The sequence below is a fragment of the Callithrix jacchus genome, chromosome 20, assembly GCF_049354715.1.
Source record: "Callithrix jacchus isolate 240 chromosome 20, calJac240_pri, whole genome shotgun sequence".
Lineage (NCBI taxonomy): Eukaryota > Metazoa > Chordata > Mammalia > Primates > Cebidae > Callithrix > Callithrix jacchus.
The window spans coordinates 38,678,678-38,691,411 of NC_133521.1; the positions used below are offsets into that span (position 1 = coordinate 38,678,678).

Here is a 12,734-nt window from a genome sequence, read left to right on the forward strand (position 1 = left end):
CTTACTTTCCATGGCTGCCACCTCCAAAGATGTCCGCTCTTTCTGCCCAGGGCAGGGGGAGTTTCCTTTGGGAGACCCCTGCACAGCCCTCCCCTGAGTAGCCAGCACCCGATGTTCCTCTGTGAGCCGGGGTCCCGAGGGCAAGCTATGGGCTCTAGCAGGGCTGTCCACCTAGGGGAGGGGGACATTTCTATTTGTCCAAACTTGCCCGGTGCTAGCCAGGCCATGGGCCCAAGGGATGGCAAGGGGTGGGGAGGACAGGGAGTGCTTCTTCTAATCCTCATAGAGGCTCAGTGTAGATGGCAGCCTCCGTGCCCTCATCCCATTACCTCCTCGTAGTTGAAGATTCCCATTTGAAGGCTGATCATCGTCTCTGCCGCATCAAAGAGGGTTTTGTAGGAACGAAGTTTCCAACCAAATATTAAGTTCGACTGTCATGGAAAGAATCCTCATGAACAGGGAAGGAGGCCACCAAGACCCACAAAGCCTGCTGCTTTACAGTCGAGTGGGTGGTCTGTGTCAGCCACTGTTGTGGCTGCGTGGATCAAGTTACTGTACCTACAGCGGTGTGCAAGTGGATGTGTGTACACAACTTGTTTTGTCTGTCTCTTTGCTTGAGATGGAGTTTTGCTTTTGTTGCCCAGGCTGGAGTGCAATGGCATGATCTCAGCTCACCTCAACCTCTGCCTCCTGGGTTCCAGCAATTCTCCTGCCTCAGCCTCCCAAATAACTGGGATTACAGGCATGCGCAACCACGCCCAGCTAATTTTGTATTTTTAGTAGAGATGAAGTTTCTCCATGTTTACCAGGCTGGTCTCAAACTTCTGATCTCAGGTGATCTGCCCGCCTTGGCCTCCCAAAGTGCTGCGATTACAGGTGTGAGCCACTGCACCCAGCCCCCACCTTGTTTTTTTTTGAGATGGAGTCTTGCTCTGTCACCCAGGCTAGAGTGCAATGGCATGATCTCGGCTCACTGCAACCTCCGCCTCACAGGTTCAAGCAATTCTCCTGTCTCAGCCTCACAAGTAGCTGGGACTACAGGTATGCACCACCATGTCCTGCTAATTTTTATATTTTTAGTAGAGACAGGTTTTGTGGTCAGGCTGGCCTTGAACTCCTGACTTAAGGTGATCCACCTGCCTTGGCCTCCCAAATGCTCTGTGTGTGTCTGTGTGTCAGCCAGCCCTGTGCCTTCTGACCAGTTGGGAAGCCAGGAGAACTGACACATCCAGGAGCGCTCTAGATGCAGAAAGAAATTCTTCCTGAACCTGGACCCTTTCAACACTTAAACTTCGTCACCGTATCCACCTGAGCTCTCCAGGCTTTGCTATTTGAGTTGACTGGTGCATGAGTTCACACCTAAGAGAACTGTATTCAGAAAAGCCACCACCTTCCTTGGGTTCCCAGGGTCTCTCTAACCCTAAATATCCACTTCCCACCACCAATTAGCCTTGGCTTTCACAGAATCAGCCTCGGGCTTTTTCCAAAGCCGACACTTACCGCGATGGAGTAAGCCAGAAGCATGGTAAGGATGACAATAATGAAGCCCGAAATGTCACCCCAGGCACGGCGTAGGGCTGCTGTGATCATATTCATTTTGGGATTCAACCTGAGCAGATGCCAAAGCTTCACCGTGGACAGGAGTACCAGGAAGGCAATGATGTAGCCGAGGGCAGCGTCAGCTGCTGCTGTCTCACTGAAGCTGATGCCTCTGCGGGACCGAAATGGGAAGGCTGGGTCTCAGTGACCCTGAGCAGTTTAGACAGAACTCATCTGGATGCAAGATTAGACTTATCGGCATTTCAGGATGTGGGATCAGTTTTATCATCATCTCATCGGCCATCAGGTCCAGAAATAGGGTCTGGGAGAGAGGGCTGTCCCAGTTCCCCCAGGTAGGTGGTGGTGATGATGATGACGATGATGCTGGGAACTGTGGTGTGAGAGTGATGACGATGACTGTGATGATGATGGTGAAGATGATGGTGATGGTGACACATGATAATGGTAGTTGAGGTTCATGGTGTGCACTGGTAATCGGAGCTACTCAAGAGGCTGAGACAGGAGGATCACTTGAGTTCAGGAGTTTGACACTATAGTGACCTGTGACCACCATCAGCAAGATGGCAGCTGACCAACCAACGTGGTTTTCCCTGGCATGTTGGACTCAAGACATTTTTTTTTTACAATTTGTTTTTAAAAGTTTTATGAAGCCATATGGTATTTCTTGTTAAGTGAAAAACTTTGCAGCCACAAAAAAGAACAAAACCACGTCTTTTGCAGCTGCTTGGATGCAGCTGGAGGCCACTATCCTAAGCAAATTAACACAGGAACAGAAAATCAAATACTACGTGTTCTCGCTTATAAGTGGGAGCTAAACACTGGGGACTCATGGACATGAAGATGGCAACAATAGACACTGGGACTATAAGACTGGCAGGGAGGGAGGCAGGCAAGGGTTGAAAAACTAACCACTGGGTACTGTGCTTACTACCTGGGTATTGAGGTCATTCGCCCCCCAAACCTCAGCATCACACAATATATCCATGTAACAAGCCTGCACACATACCCCCTGAACCTAAATAAAATTTTAGGCCAGGTGCAGTGGCTCATGCCTGCAATCTCAGCACAGTGGGAGGCTGAGGCAGGGAGATCACTTGACCCCAGGTGTCTGAGATCAGCCAGGGCAATAATGTGAGACTCCTGTCTCTCTCTCTATAAAAAAAATAATAGCCCAGGCACGATGGCTCACTCCTGTAATCCCAGCACTTTGGGAGACCAAGGCGGGTGGATCACCTGAGGCCAGGAGTTCAAGACCAGCCTGACTAACATGGTGAAACACCATCTCTACTAAAAATACAAAATTTAGCTGGGTGTGGTGGTGAGCGTCTGTAATCCCAGTTACTTGGGAGGCTGAGGCAGAAGAGTGGCCTGAACCCAGGAGGTGGACTGTACTCCAGTGTGGGTGACGGAACAGGACTCCGTCTCAAAAAAAAAAAAAAAAAGGTATGATGACAAAATCATCTCTTAGAGGTCTCAGGAGGATTCAACTAGTTGAGATGAGATAGTGTTGTAATGAGGTGTTTCTATGAAAGTGTATGACATTCAGCAATAACTGAACACATTAGCTGTATCTATAAAATAAATGAGTGAGGCAAGAAACCAAATGACTTCAAGCAAGGGAGGGGACTCTGGAGCTACACAATCCAGGCTTAAATCACTTCTCTGCCACCTTTTAGCTGCGTCGCCTTGGGGAAGTCACATGACCTCTCTGAGCCTGAATGTCTTCGGCTTCGTCTTTTGTTTTTGTTTTTTTTAGAGACTCAGTTTCCCTCTGTTATCCAGGCTGGAGTGCAGCGGAACAATCTCAGCTCACTGCAACCTCCACTTCCTGGGTTCAAGTCATTCTCCAGCCCCAGCCTCCTAAGTAGTTGGGACTACAGGCGTGTGCCACCATGCTCAGCTAATTTTTATATTTTTATTAGAGACGGCGTTTCACCACATTGGCCAGGCTGGTCTCGAACTCCTGATCTCAAGTGATCCACCCACCTTGGCCTCCCAAAGTGCTAGAATTACAGTCATGAGCCACCACACCCTGCCCTCAATGTCTTTGTTAAATGGGGTGATGATAACACCGACCTTCATCAATTCTGATGATGAGTCCCTAGGTGAATACATCCTGACTACCACACAGTGGACACTTAGCGTATGGTAGCAGAGGTGAGCTTACTGGGGCCCTAATACTTGCAAAGAGCCTCCCAAAAAGGCCAAGAAGAGCCTAAGCAGGACGCCACATGATCCTATGTTGTCAGAAGATTTGCACAAGTCATTGTTCTATTTTGTCTGAGTCCTTTCCAGTCATACACACTTGTGGCAGGCCCCACACCTGAATCTAGGTGGCAGCTAGAGTTATGTCTATTAGGAGTGTGCCTCTACCTACTGAGGGTCCACAGCATCCAAAGTCTCCTGACCTCTGGGCCTGAAAGGGAGCTGGAGGAACGGGGGGCCCGTTGGGGAACTGAGGGGCTGAAGATAGCCACTTACTCCTCCCTACGGTTCCGGCAGCGCTGGAGGTCCCTTTCAGCCAGGACAGCCCTCTTCACAAACACCGCCAGGGCACTCCAGCTGGCCAGGATGATGGCTAGCTCCAAAAGGTTCCACTTGCTGCAGAAATAGGCCCACGTCTGCTTCCTCATGCGCTTGCCCTGGAAAAGGAGGCTGAGGTTGTGGCCATGACTGCCCCTGCCCCCTGGGGCTGCTCCCTCCCCACTTGGAGGGCCCTCTGACAGGAGGCTCCCCCAGCCCTTGCCCCCATGCATAGAGTAAACGGGCCTCTCCCCAAGACCCATTGAAGCAGGATGAAAGGACCTGAATGCAGGGAACCTAAGAAGTCAAATGGAAACACTTCAGCTATGACAGGAAAGACCCTCTCATTTACATAGGGAGTACACCAAGTAACCAATGGAAACCTCTAGAGGGTATTTAAACCCCAGAAAATTATTATTATTATTATTATTAATTTTGAGATGGAGGCTCACTCTGTTGCCCAGTCGCTGGAGTGCAGTGACGTCATTTTCCCTCACCACAATCTCTGCCTCCCAGGTTCTAGCGATTCTCCTGCTTCAGCCTCCCGAGTAGCTGGGATTACAGACATGTGCTACTACACCCAGCTAATTTTTGTATTTTTAGTAGAGATGGGGTTTCACCTTGTTGGCCAGGCTGGTCTCGACCTCCTGACCTCAGGTGATCTGCCCGCCTCAGCCTCCCAAAGTGCTGGGATTACTGGCATGAGCCACCTCATCTGGCTGGCTGCAGTTTTGCAACATGAAAAGGATTCATCCATGTGGAGATGGACAGTAATGACAGTTGTTCAATGATGTGAGTGGACCTAACACCACTGAATACTTAAAAGCGGTTAAAATGGTCAATTTTATGTTATATGTATTTTCCACAGTTAACAATAAATAATTTAGGCCAAGTGCGGTGGTTCACACCTGTAATCCCAGCACTTTGGGAGGCCAAGGCAGGTGGATCACAAGGTCAAGAGATCCAGACCATCCTGGCCGTGGTGAAACCTTGTCTCTACTAAAAATACAAACATCAGCTGGATGTGGTGGTGCCTGTTTGTCACCTTAGCTACTCGGGAGGCTGAGGCAGTAGAACTGCTGGAACCCAGGAGGCAGAGGTTGTAGTGAGCCAAGACTTGCACCACTGCACTCCAGCCTGGCAACAGAGCGAGACTCCATCTCAACAACAACAAAAAGAGCCCATTCCCACCCCACTTGTAAGGAAGAGGAGAGGGGTCGCGTAGGCACCCCTGCACCCCAACCCCTGCTCATGAGCTACGAGCATGCCTCTTACCTGCACCACCATGTAGTAGAGGAGGAAGAGGAAGTAGATGACCTCTGCCGCCAACACGAAGGGGTGCCAGCCGTCAGTGAAGGGGTACAGGCGGAGGCTCTGGAAGGCCGCATGCACAAAGAAGGTGCCTGGGGAACAGAGTGCGCTCTGCTCACTCCCGAGAGCCATGGCTTCTGACCGGGAACCATCAGGTCAGATGTCTCATGCTCAAGCAAGCTCTGGAGGTCTGACTGGGGCCAAGGAAAAGCCGAAGTTCCTTTACACCCAAAGGACTGAACATGGACACGTGGCAGACACCAAAGGCAGCGGATGCACCAGAAGGGGTGGAGGAGCTGCAGGGGAAGGTCCTCCCCTTCCCTCCGAATTTGGTGTTGGCCTTTTGGGCACAGACACCTCCAGATAAAGCACATCCACCCATAAAATGACAATTCACACCCAGATGGCTCATTTAAAGCCATTTTGGGCCAGGTGCAGTGGCTCATGCCTATAGTAATCCCAACACTGTGGGAGGCTGAGGTGGGTGAATCACCTGAGGTTAAGAGTTTGCACTGGCCGGGCGTGCTCGCTCAAGCCTGTAATCCCAGCACTTTGGAAAGTGAGGTGGTCGGATCACCTGAGGTCAGGAATTGAGACCAGCCTGGTCAACACAGTGAAACTCCATCTCCACTAAAAATACAAAATGAGCCAGGCTTGGTGGCAGGTGCCTGTAATCCCAACCACTCAGGAGGCTGAGGCAAGACAATCATTTGAACCCAGGAGGCAGAGGTTGCAGTGAGCTGAGATGGCAACATGGCATTCTAGCCTGGGTAAAAAGAGCGAAACGCCATCTCAACAAAAAGAAAAAAAATAAGAGTTCGAGACTAGCCTGGCCAACATAGTAAACCTCGTCTCTACTAAAAATACAAAGATCAGCTGGGCCTGGTGGTGCACCTCTGTAGCCTCAGGCACTCAAGAGGCTGAGGTGGGAGAATCGCTTGAACCTGGGAGACAGAGGATGCAGTGGCTGAGAGTGTATCACTGCACTCCAGCGTGGGTGACAGCAAGAATCCGTCTCAAAAATAAATATACAAATAAAAAGCCGTTTCATCTAAATACACTTCACTGAAGATAAGTCCACCTAAAATCCAACATGACTAAAAAGTCAACCTTCTTTTGAATAGTTTTTCATCCATTTGAGTGCCTTTTTCTTATTTTTTTCATTGTAAAAATTTTTCTATAATGATGTTTAAACCAGTTTGACTAGTAAGGCTCTGCCTATGGAGATGATGCCAGCCCCAAGGATGACAGAACCAAGAGAGAAACAGAAACAATCTGAGTCTTTGACGACATCAGTGATCTTTGGAATCGACCAGATCTGAAATCTACCCATATTTTATGTGTAGAGAAATGTAATCCAGGGCCAGGTGTGATTGCTCATGCCTGTAATCCCAGCACTTTGGGAGGCCAAGTGAGGAGAACTGCTTGGGCTCAGGAGTTCAAGACCAGCCTGGTCAACATAGCAAGACATCATCTCTACGAAAGTAAAAAACATTAGTTAGGCATAGTGGCATGTGTCTGTAGTCTCAGCTACTCAGGAGGCTGAGGGAGGAGGACTGCTTTAGCTTAGGGGACTGAAGCTGCAGTGAGCTAGGATGGCACAACTGCACTCCATCTTAGGCGACAGAGAGAGCCCCTGCCTCAAAAAGAGAGAGAGACAGACAGACAGACAGATACTGGCTACGGTGATTCATGCCTACACTCCCAGCAATTTGGGAGGCCGAGGTGGGTGGATCACCTGAGGTCAGGAGTTCGAGACTAGCCTGGCCAACATGGTGTAACTCCATCTTTACTAAAAATACAAAAATTTGCCAGCTGTGATGGCGCACATGCCTGTAATCCCAGCTACTTGGGAAGCTGAGACAGGAGAATCGCTTGGATCTCGGAGGCAGAGGTTGCAGTGAGCTGAGATAATGCCATTGCATTCCAGCCTGGGCAATAAGAGTGAAACTCCATCCCAAAAAAGATACATAAACCCAAAAAGGATTTGGAAGAAACTATTAGCAATGGGGAATGACAATGGAAATTGAAAGCCTTTCATTTTTCACTTTACACTGTTCTGAATTTTTTTTAAGGCACAAACATGTAACTTTTTCTTTTTTTTTATTCCATCTTATAGGTCATTGTAGCTGTGGAGACATATATTACTTTATAATAAAAAATGTAATCTAAAAATTTGATATTTAATGGAGAGGAGGTTGGCTTTTAGGCAAATTGATCATTAGCTGAACAGACTATAGATTGGTTTTTAGTAGACTGTGATCAGCATTTTAAGGGGGGAAGGAGGCATGAGGAGGAAGAAATAGAACAGAAAATATGAAAGCCCATCACATGTCGTTTTTAAAATGTTGTAGAGACCAGGTCTCACCGTGTTGCAAAGTGCTGGGATTATGGGTGTGAGCCACCATGCCTGGCCGCATGGAGTTAAAGTACGTGTTATTTGTTATTTCCTCTTGGTTGCATGTGTGCTGGATTATTATGTACAACGTACTTCATGGTATGCACTGATGTTTGGTGAAATACTGCGTTAGGTGATGTGATCTGTTACCAGCAGGTCACATTCTCCCTCACCTTTCACTGCCAGCTCGCCACTCCCAACCCCAGCAGACTGGGAAGCCTTTGGACCCTCAGTGGGTTTCTTTAGGATCACTTGGGAGACAAGGCCAGAAAGATGGGGGAAATTAGGGTGGAGGGTCCTAATGTTTTGCCTTTGGGGACCCAGGAACGCATGGCTGCAAGGATAACCAAGACCCACACCCAGATTCACTAAACAACTATTTGCTCTGGAGCTCTGGCCCTAGGGTGGCTGCGCCCAGGTAGGTCAGGAGCCCCAGCCCAGGGGAAGGCGTGTCTGTCTTCTGGGGCCCTGCAGAGGTTCCCAGGCGAGGCTGCCCACCCAGGGCGCTGGTCTCTAGCGTCAGCGTGATGATGCAGAACAGGTTGACATTGGCGTTGTAGACAGTGAACTCCACAAACACAGCTCTGGTCAGGGCGTCCAGCCAGGTGTTGTCAAAGAGATATCGGAGAATTCTGTGGGAAAGAGTGGTGCTGGGGCATTTCCACCTGCAGGGGCTCCATGTCCTTGCAGCCCTTCGACCGATGCCAGAACTTCCTGTCTCAACTTCTCCCTCTGCTTCTGCTCTGTTCCCTGGGCCACCAGGCCCCACGCTGCTCCTGGGAGTGGTCATGTTTTGTAGCCCACGCTGTGGTAGGGTGGTACCCCTCATCTCCTGGCTGTTAGAGCATAGATTCTTAAAGTGTGGTCCCATACCAGCAGTATCAGCATCACCTGGGAACTTGTTGGAAACAGATTCTCAGGGCTGCCCTAGACCTGCTGCATCAGAAACTCTCAGGGGAGCCCAGAATGTGTTTTTGATGAGCCCGCCAGGGGATTCAGATGCTTTTTACAATTTGAGAGCCATGGTGTTAAAAGAATCATAGAGGCCTGGTGCGGTGGCTCATACCTGTAATCCCAGAACTTTGGGAGGCCTAGGCAGCTGATCACCTGAGGTCAGGAGTTTGAGACCAGCCTGGCCAACATGGTGAAACCCCATCTCTATTAAAAATACAAAAATTAGCCAGTGGGGTGGCACATGCCTGTAATCCTAGCTACTCGGGAGTCTGAGACAGAGGAATCTCTTAAACCAGGGAGGTGGAGGTTGCAGTGAGCCAAGACCCCATCACTGCACCTCAACCTTGGTGACAGAAAAAAAAAATTAGCCGGGCATAGTGGTACATGTCTGTAATCCCAGCTACATGGGAGGCTGAGGCATGAAAATTGCTTGAGGCTGAGACAGGAGAATCACTTGAACCCAGGAGGCAGAGGTTGCAGTGAGTGAAGATTGTGCCAGCCCAGCTTGGTGGACAGTGTGAGATTCTGTCTCAAGAAAAGAAAAAAAGGCTGGGTGCAGTGGCTCATGCCTATAATCCCAGCACTTTGGGAGGCTGAGGCGGGCAGATCACCTGAGGCCAGGAGTTTTTTAGAACAGCCTGGCCCACATGGTAAAACCCTGTCTCTAACCTGTAATCTCAGCTACTCAGGAGGCTGGGGCAGGAGAATTGCTTGCACTCCAGCCTGGGCGACAAAGCGAGACGCTGTCTCAACTACTTCCTTCTTGTCTAATGGTGGACTGTTCTGAGTGGTAGTGAGCTCCCCACCCCGGGAGTGGCTCTAGGAGAGGCAACCAGGCTGTGAATGCCAGAAAGAGACTTTCCTTCCAATTCTGAGATGGCTCGGTTCCCAGGGGCCTGAAAATACAACCTGCATGATTCTGAATCCTCCAGGCTCTCCCACAATGACCTGAATAAATTTGGCTCTGCCCTGTTTTGAAGACTACATTACTGCTAACGCCTTTTTCGACCTTAGCCCACCTGCACCCAGATGAAAAAAAAAAAGAAGACTACATTCCCCAATCAGATGTGGACTCTAGCAAAAGACCTCACTCAGCTGCAAATGAATCAAGTCAGCCTTACCTTGATGTGCTTTGGCGATCGGCCCCAAAAGGGACCACGTAGCCTCCTCCCCGGTACACAGTAAGTTTGCCCCAGATAGGATACCCTCGACGTTGACTCTGGCTCTGGTACTGCCAAGCCTGGGGATAGCTACTGCCGTTACTGAGGGTGGAGGCATTCCAGCCTTCCCCGTAGTCAGCCAGGTCTTCGGCATCCAGGGAATATGGTGCACGGCATCCGTTGAGAGACGCCTGAAACTGCTGGGCAAGTGGGCAAGAGCTTTCCCGGACCCTCACTTGGCGAATCTGGGCATTGCCAACCAGCTTGGAGTTCCCATCAGTGATAAAGCCTAAAGAGAAAAATCAGGTGGGTAAATCTAGCAGTCGAAATCATCTTAACACATTCCACGCTCCCCAGCCAATGCTAATGTCAACTTTAGCATACCCATTATAGAGACAGCGCAGAGAACCATATGGCCAACTATAAGCTACATTTATCCAAATGACCTCGCCGTCTCTCCACCTGGAAACTGCTGTACTTCCTGCACAACCTCTCTTAGGGAATGGAACCCCATCTCCCCGTCATCACCCTGGACATGCCCTTTCTCCTCAATCCTGCTTCCCACTGGTTACCACATCCCATCCATCCTACTTTTTCCATGTCTTATGTCCCCATCCCCTTCTCTCCATCACCACCGTCCCTTGTCCCTGCACCAGCCCTTATCCTGTGTCCCCAGAATCCTAACTTCCCCGCACTCCCGCCTTTTTTTTTTTTTTTTTTTTTTTTGAGAGAAAGACTTTCACTCTTATTGCCCAGGCTAGAGTGCAATGGCGTGATCTTGGCTCACAGTGTCTCCCACCTCGGGTTCAAGTGCTTTTCCTGCCCCTGCCTCCTGAGAGTAGCTGGAATTACAGGTGCTTGGCACCATGCCTGGCTAATTTTTTAGCATTTTTAGCAGAGACAGCATTTCTCCATGTTGGCCAGGCTGATCTCAAACTCCTGACCTCAGGTGATCCACCTGCCTTGGCCTCCCAAAGTGCTGGGATTACAGGTGTGAGTCACCGCACCCAACCAACTTGCCCACCCTTTACTCTAACTTCCACATGCTTCCAGAGGAGTCATTCTATACCACAGATTTATGCCACAGCCTCATGTAGACACTTTCAATGGCACGTCATTTCCTCAAGGATGAGATATGCATTCCTGAGATCCTTCGTGATCTGGCCCGGCCATCTCTCCTGCTTTGCTTCTCAGTGATCCCTAACTCACATCCTACACGGGAGTGACACTCCACACTCTGCGGTTCCAAGAACATGCATGCCACGAGGTGGGAGGCTGGGCTTTTCTCATGTTGTTCGTTCTGCCTGGCACACTGTTTTTGCCTAGCTGGTTCATGCTCCGTTACTGCTCATTTAGGAGGTTCTCCACTCTGCATCAGGGGAAGGAAAGGAGGAGAGTCCTCTCTCGTGGACACCCAGCCTTCTGAGAGTCTCTCCTTCACAGTATCTGGTCCTGTAGTTATTGGTTGGTTTTCTTTTTCTCCTTTTTTTCCTGGACTAAGTCTTGCTTCTTCACCCAGGCTAGAGTGCAGTGGCGCAGTCTGGGCTCACTACAACCTCCGATTCCCAGGTTCAAGCGATCCTCCTGCCTAAGCCTCCCGAGGAGCTGGTACTACAGGCATGGGTCAACATGCCCGGCTAATTTTGAATTTTTGGTAAAGATGGAGTTTGACCATGTTGGTCAGGTTGGTCTAGAACTCCTGATCTCAAGTGACCCACCCACCTTGGCCTCCCAAAGTTCTGGGATTACAGGCATAAGCCACCACACCTGGCCACTTTCTTTTCTTTTTAAGACAAGGTCTTGCTCTGTCTGCCAGGCTGGAGTGCAGTGGCACAATTTTGGCTTACTGCAGACTCCACCTCCTGGGCTCAAGCAGTCCTCCCACCTCAGCCTCCTGAGTTGCTGGGACTACAGGTATGAGCCATCACACCCGACTAATTTTTGTATTTTTCATAGAGGAGGGTCTTTGCCGTGTTGCCAGGCTGATCTCAAATTCCTGGCCTCAAGCAATCCTCTTGCCTCAGCCTCCCAAAGCTCTGGGATTACAGGTGAGAGTGACCACGCCCAGCCTGGGTTTCTCATGAGGCTGATGCTGAGGGTGCCTTGTATCTGTTCCTAGCCAGTAGCAGGCTGTAGGAGGCTGACACAGCCCCAGGGCTACAGAACTTACCTGGGGGGTGACCATACAGGTTGCTCAGGAGCGTGGTGTTGGCCCACTCGAAGAACTCTCGGAAGCCCAGCACACCTGAGAAGCCCCTGGTGAAGCTGTGCTCGAGGTGTCTGTTTAGGTGGTAGGCGCTGGGGTCCCTCTGCCCATAGGCCACAAGCAGCAGCATCCATAGGAAGCCCAGGTATGCTGGGGAGGGAAGCACAGCACCTGGTCAGGCAGGATCTGTGACCGCCACCCAGTCCAGGTCAGGAAATGGAAAGGTCTCCTAGACCAGCCCCTTGCCCTTCTGGTGACAATGGAACCAGTCTTTATAGAGGCAGCAGAGAGGAGTAAAGTCACAGACCATGGGATATTCTGCCTGGGTCCAAATCCCAGCTCTGCCGCATCCCATCCAGGTGCCTTTCACAAATGACTCTACTCCTCTATGCCTCAGTCTCTCCATCTGTGAAATGAGAATAACAATTCTACAACCTAGAGTTGTCATGAGGGGATCAGTTAATATCAGAAAGCACTGGCTGGGTGCGGTGGCTCATGCCTGTAATCCCAACACTTTGGGTGGCCAAGGAGGGTGGATCACTTGATGTCAGAAGTTCGAGACCAGCCTGATCATCATGGCAAAACCCCGTCTCTACTGAAAAAATAAAAATTTTCTGGGCAT

The 12,734-nt window shown here is 50.0% G+C and overlaps 1 protein-coding gene across 1 annotated transcript in view; it reads right to left on the bottom strand.

The window, feature by feature from the left end:
- Positions 1–12,734, bottom strand: part of PKD1L2 (polycystin 1 like 2) — a 105,002-nt gene that overhangs the window by 5,930 nt on the left and 86,338 nt on the right. The window contains exons 35-41 of the mRNA XM_035282085.3: positions 12,077–12,262; positions 9,868–10,195; positions 8,291–8,424; positions 5,359–5,486; positions 4,042–4,202; positions 1,501–1,711; positions 330–431 (exon numbers count right to left, since the gene is read on the bottom strand). Coding sequence (XP_035137976.3) covers positions 330–431; positions 1,501–1,711; positions 4,042–4,202; positions 5,359–5,486; positions 8,291–8,424; positions 9,868–10,195; positions 12,077–12,262 — 1,250 coding nt within the window. The remainder of the gene's footprint in view (positions 1–329; positions 432–1,500; positions 1,712–4,041; positions 4,203–5,358; positions 5,487–8,290; positions 8,425–9,867; positions 10,196–12,076; positions 12,263–12,734) is intronic.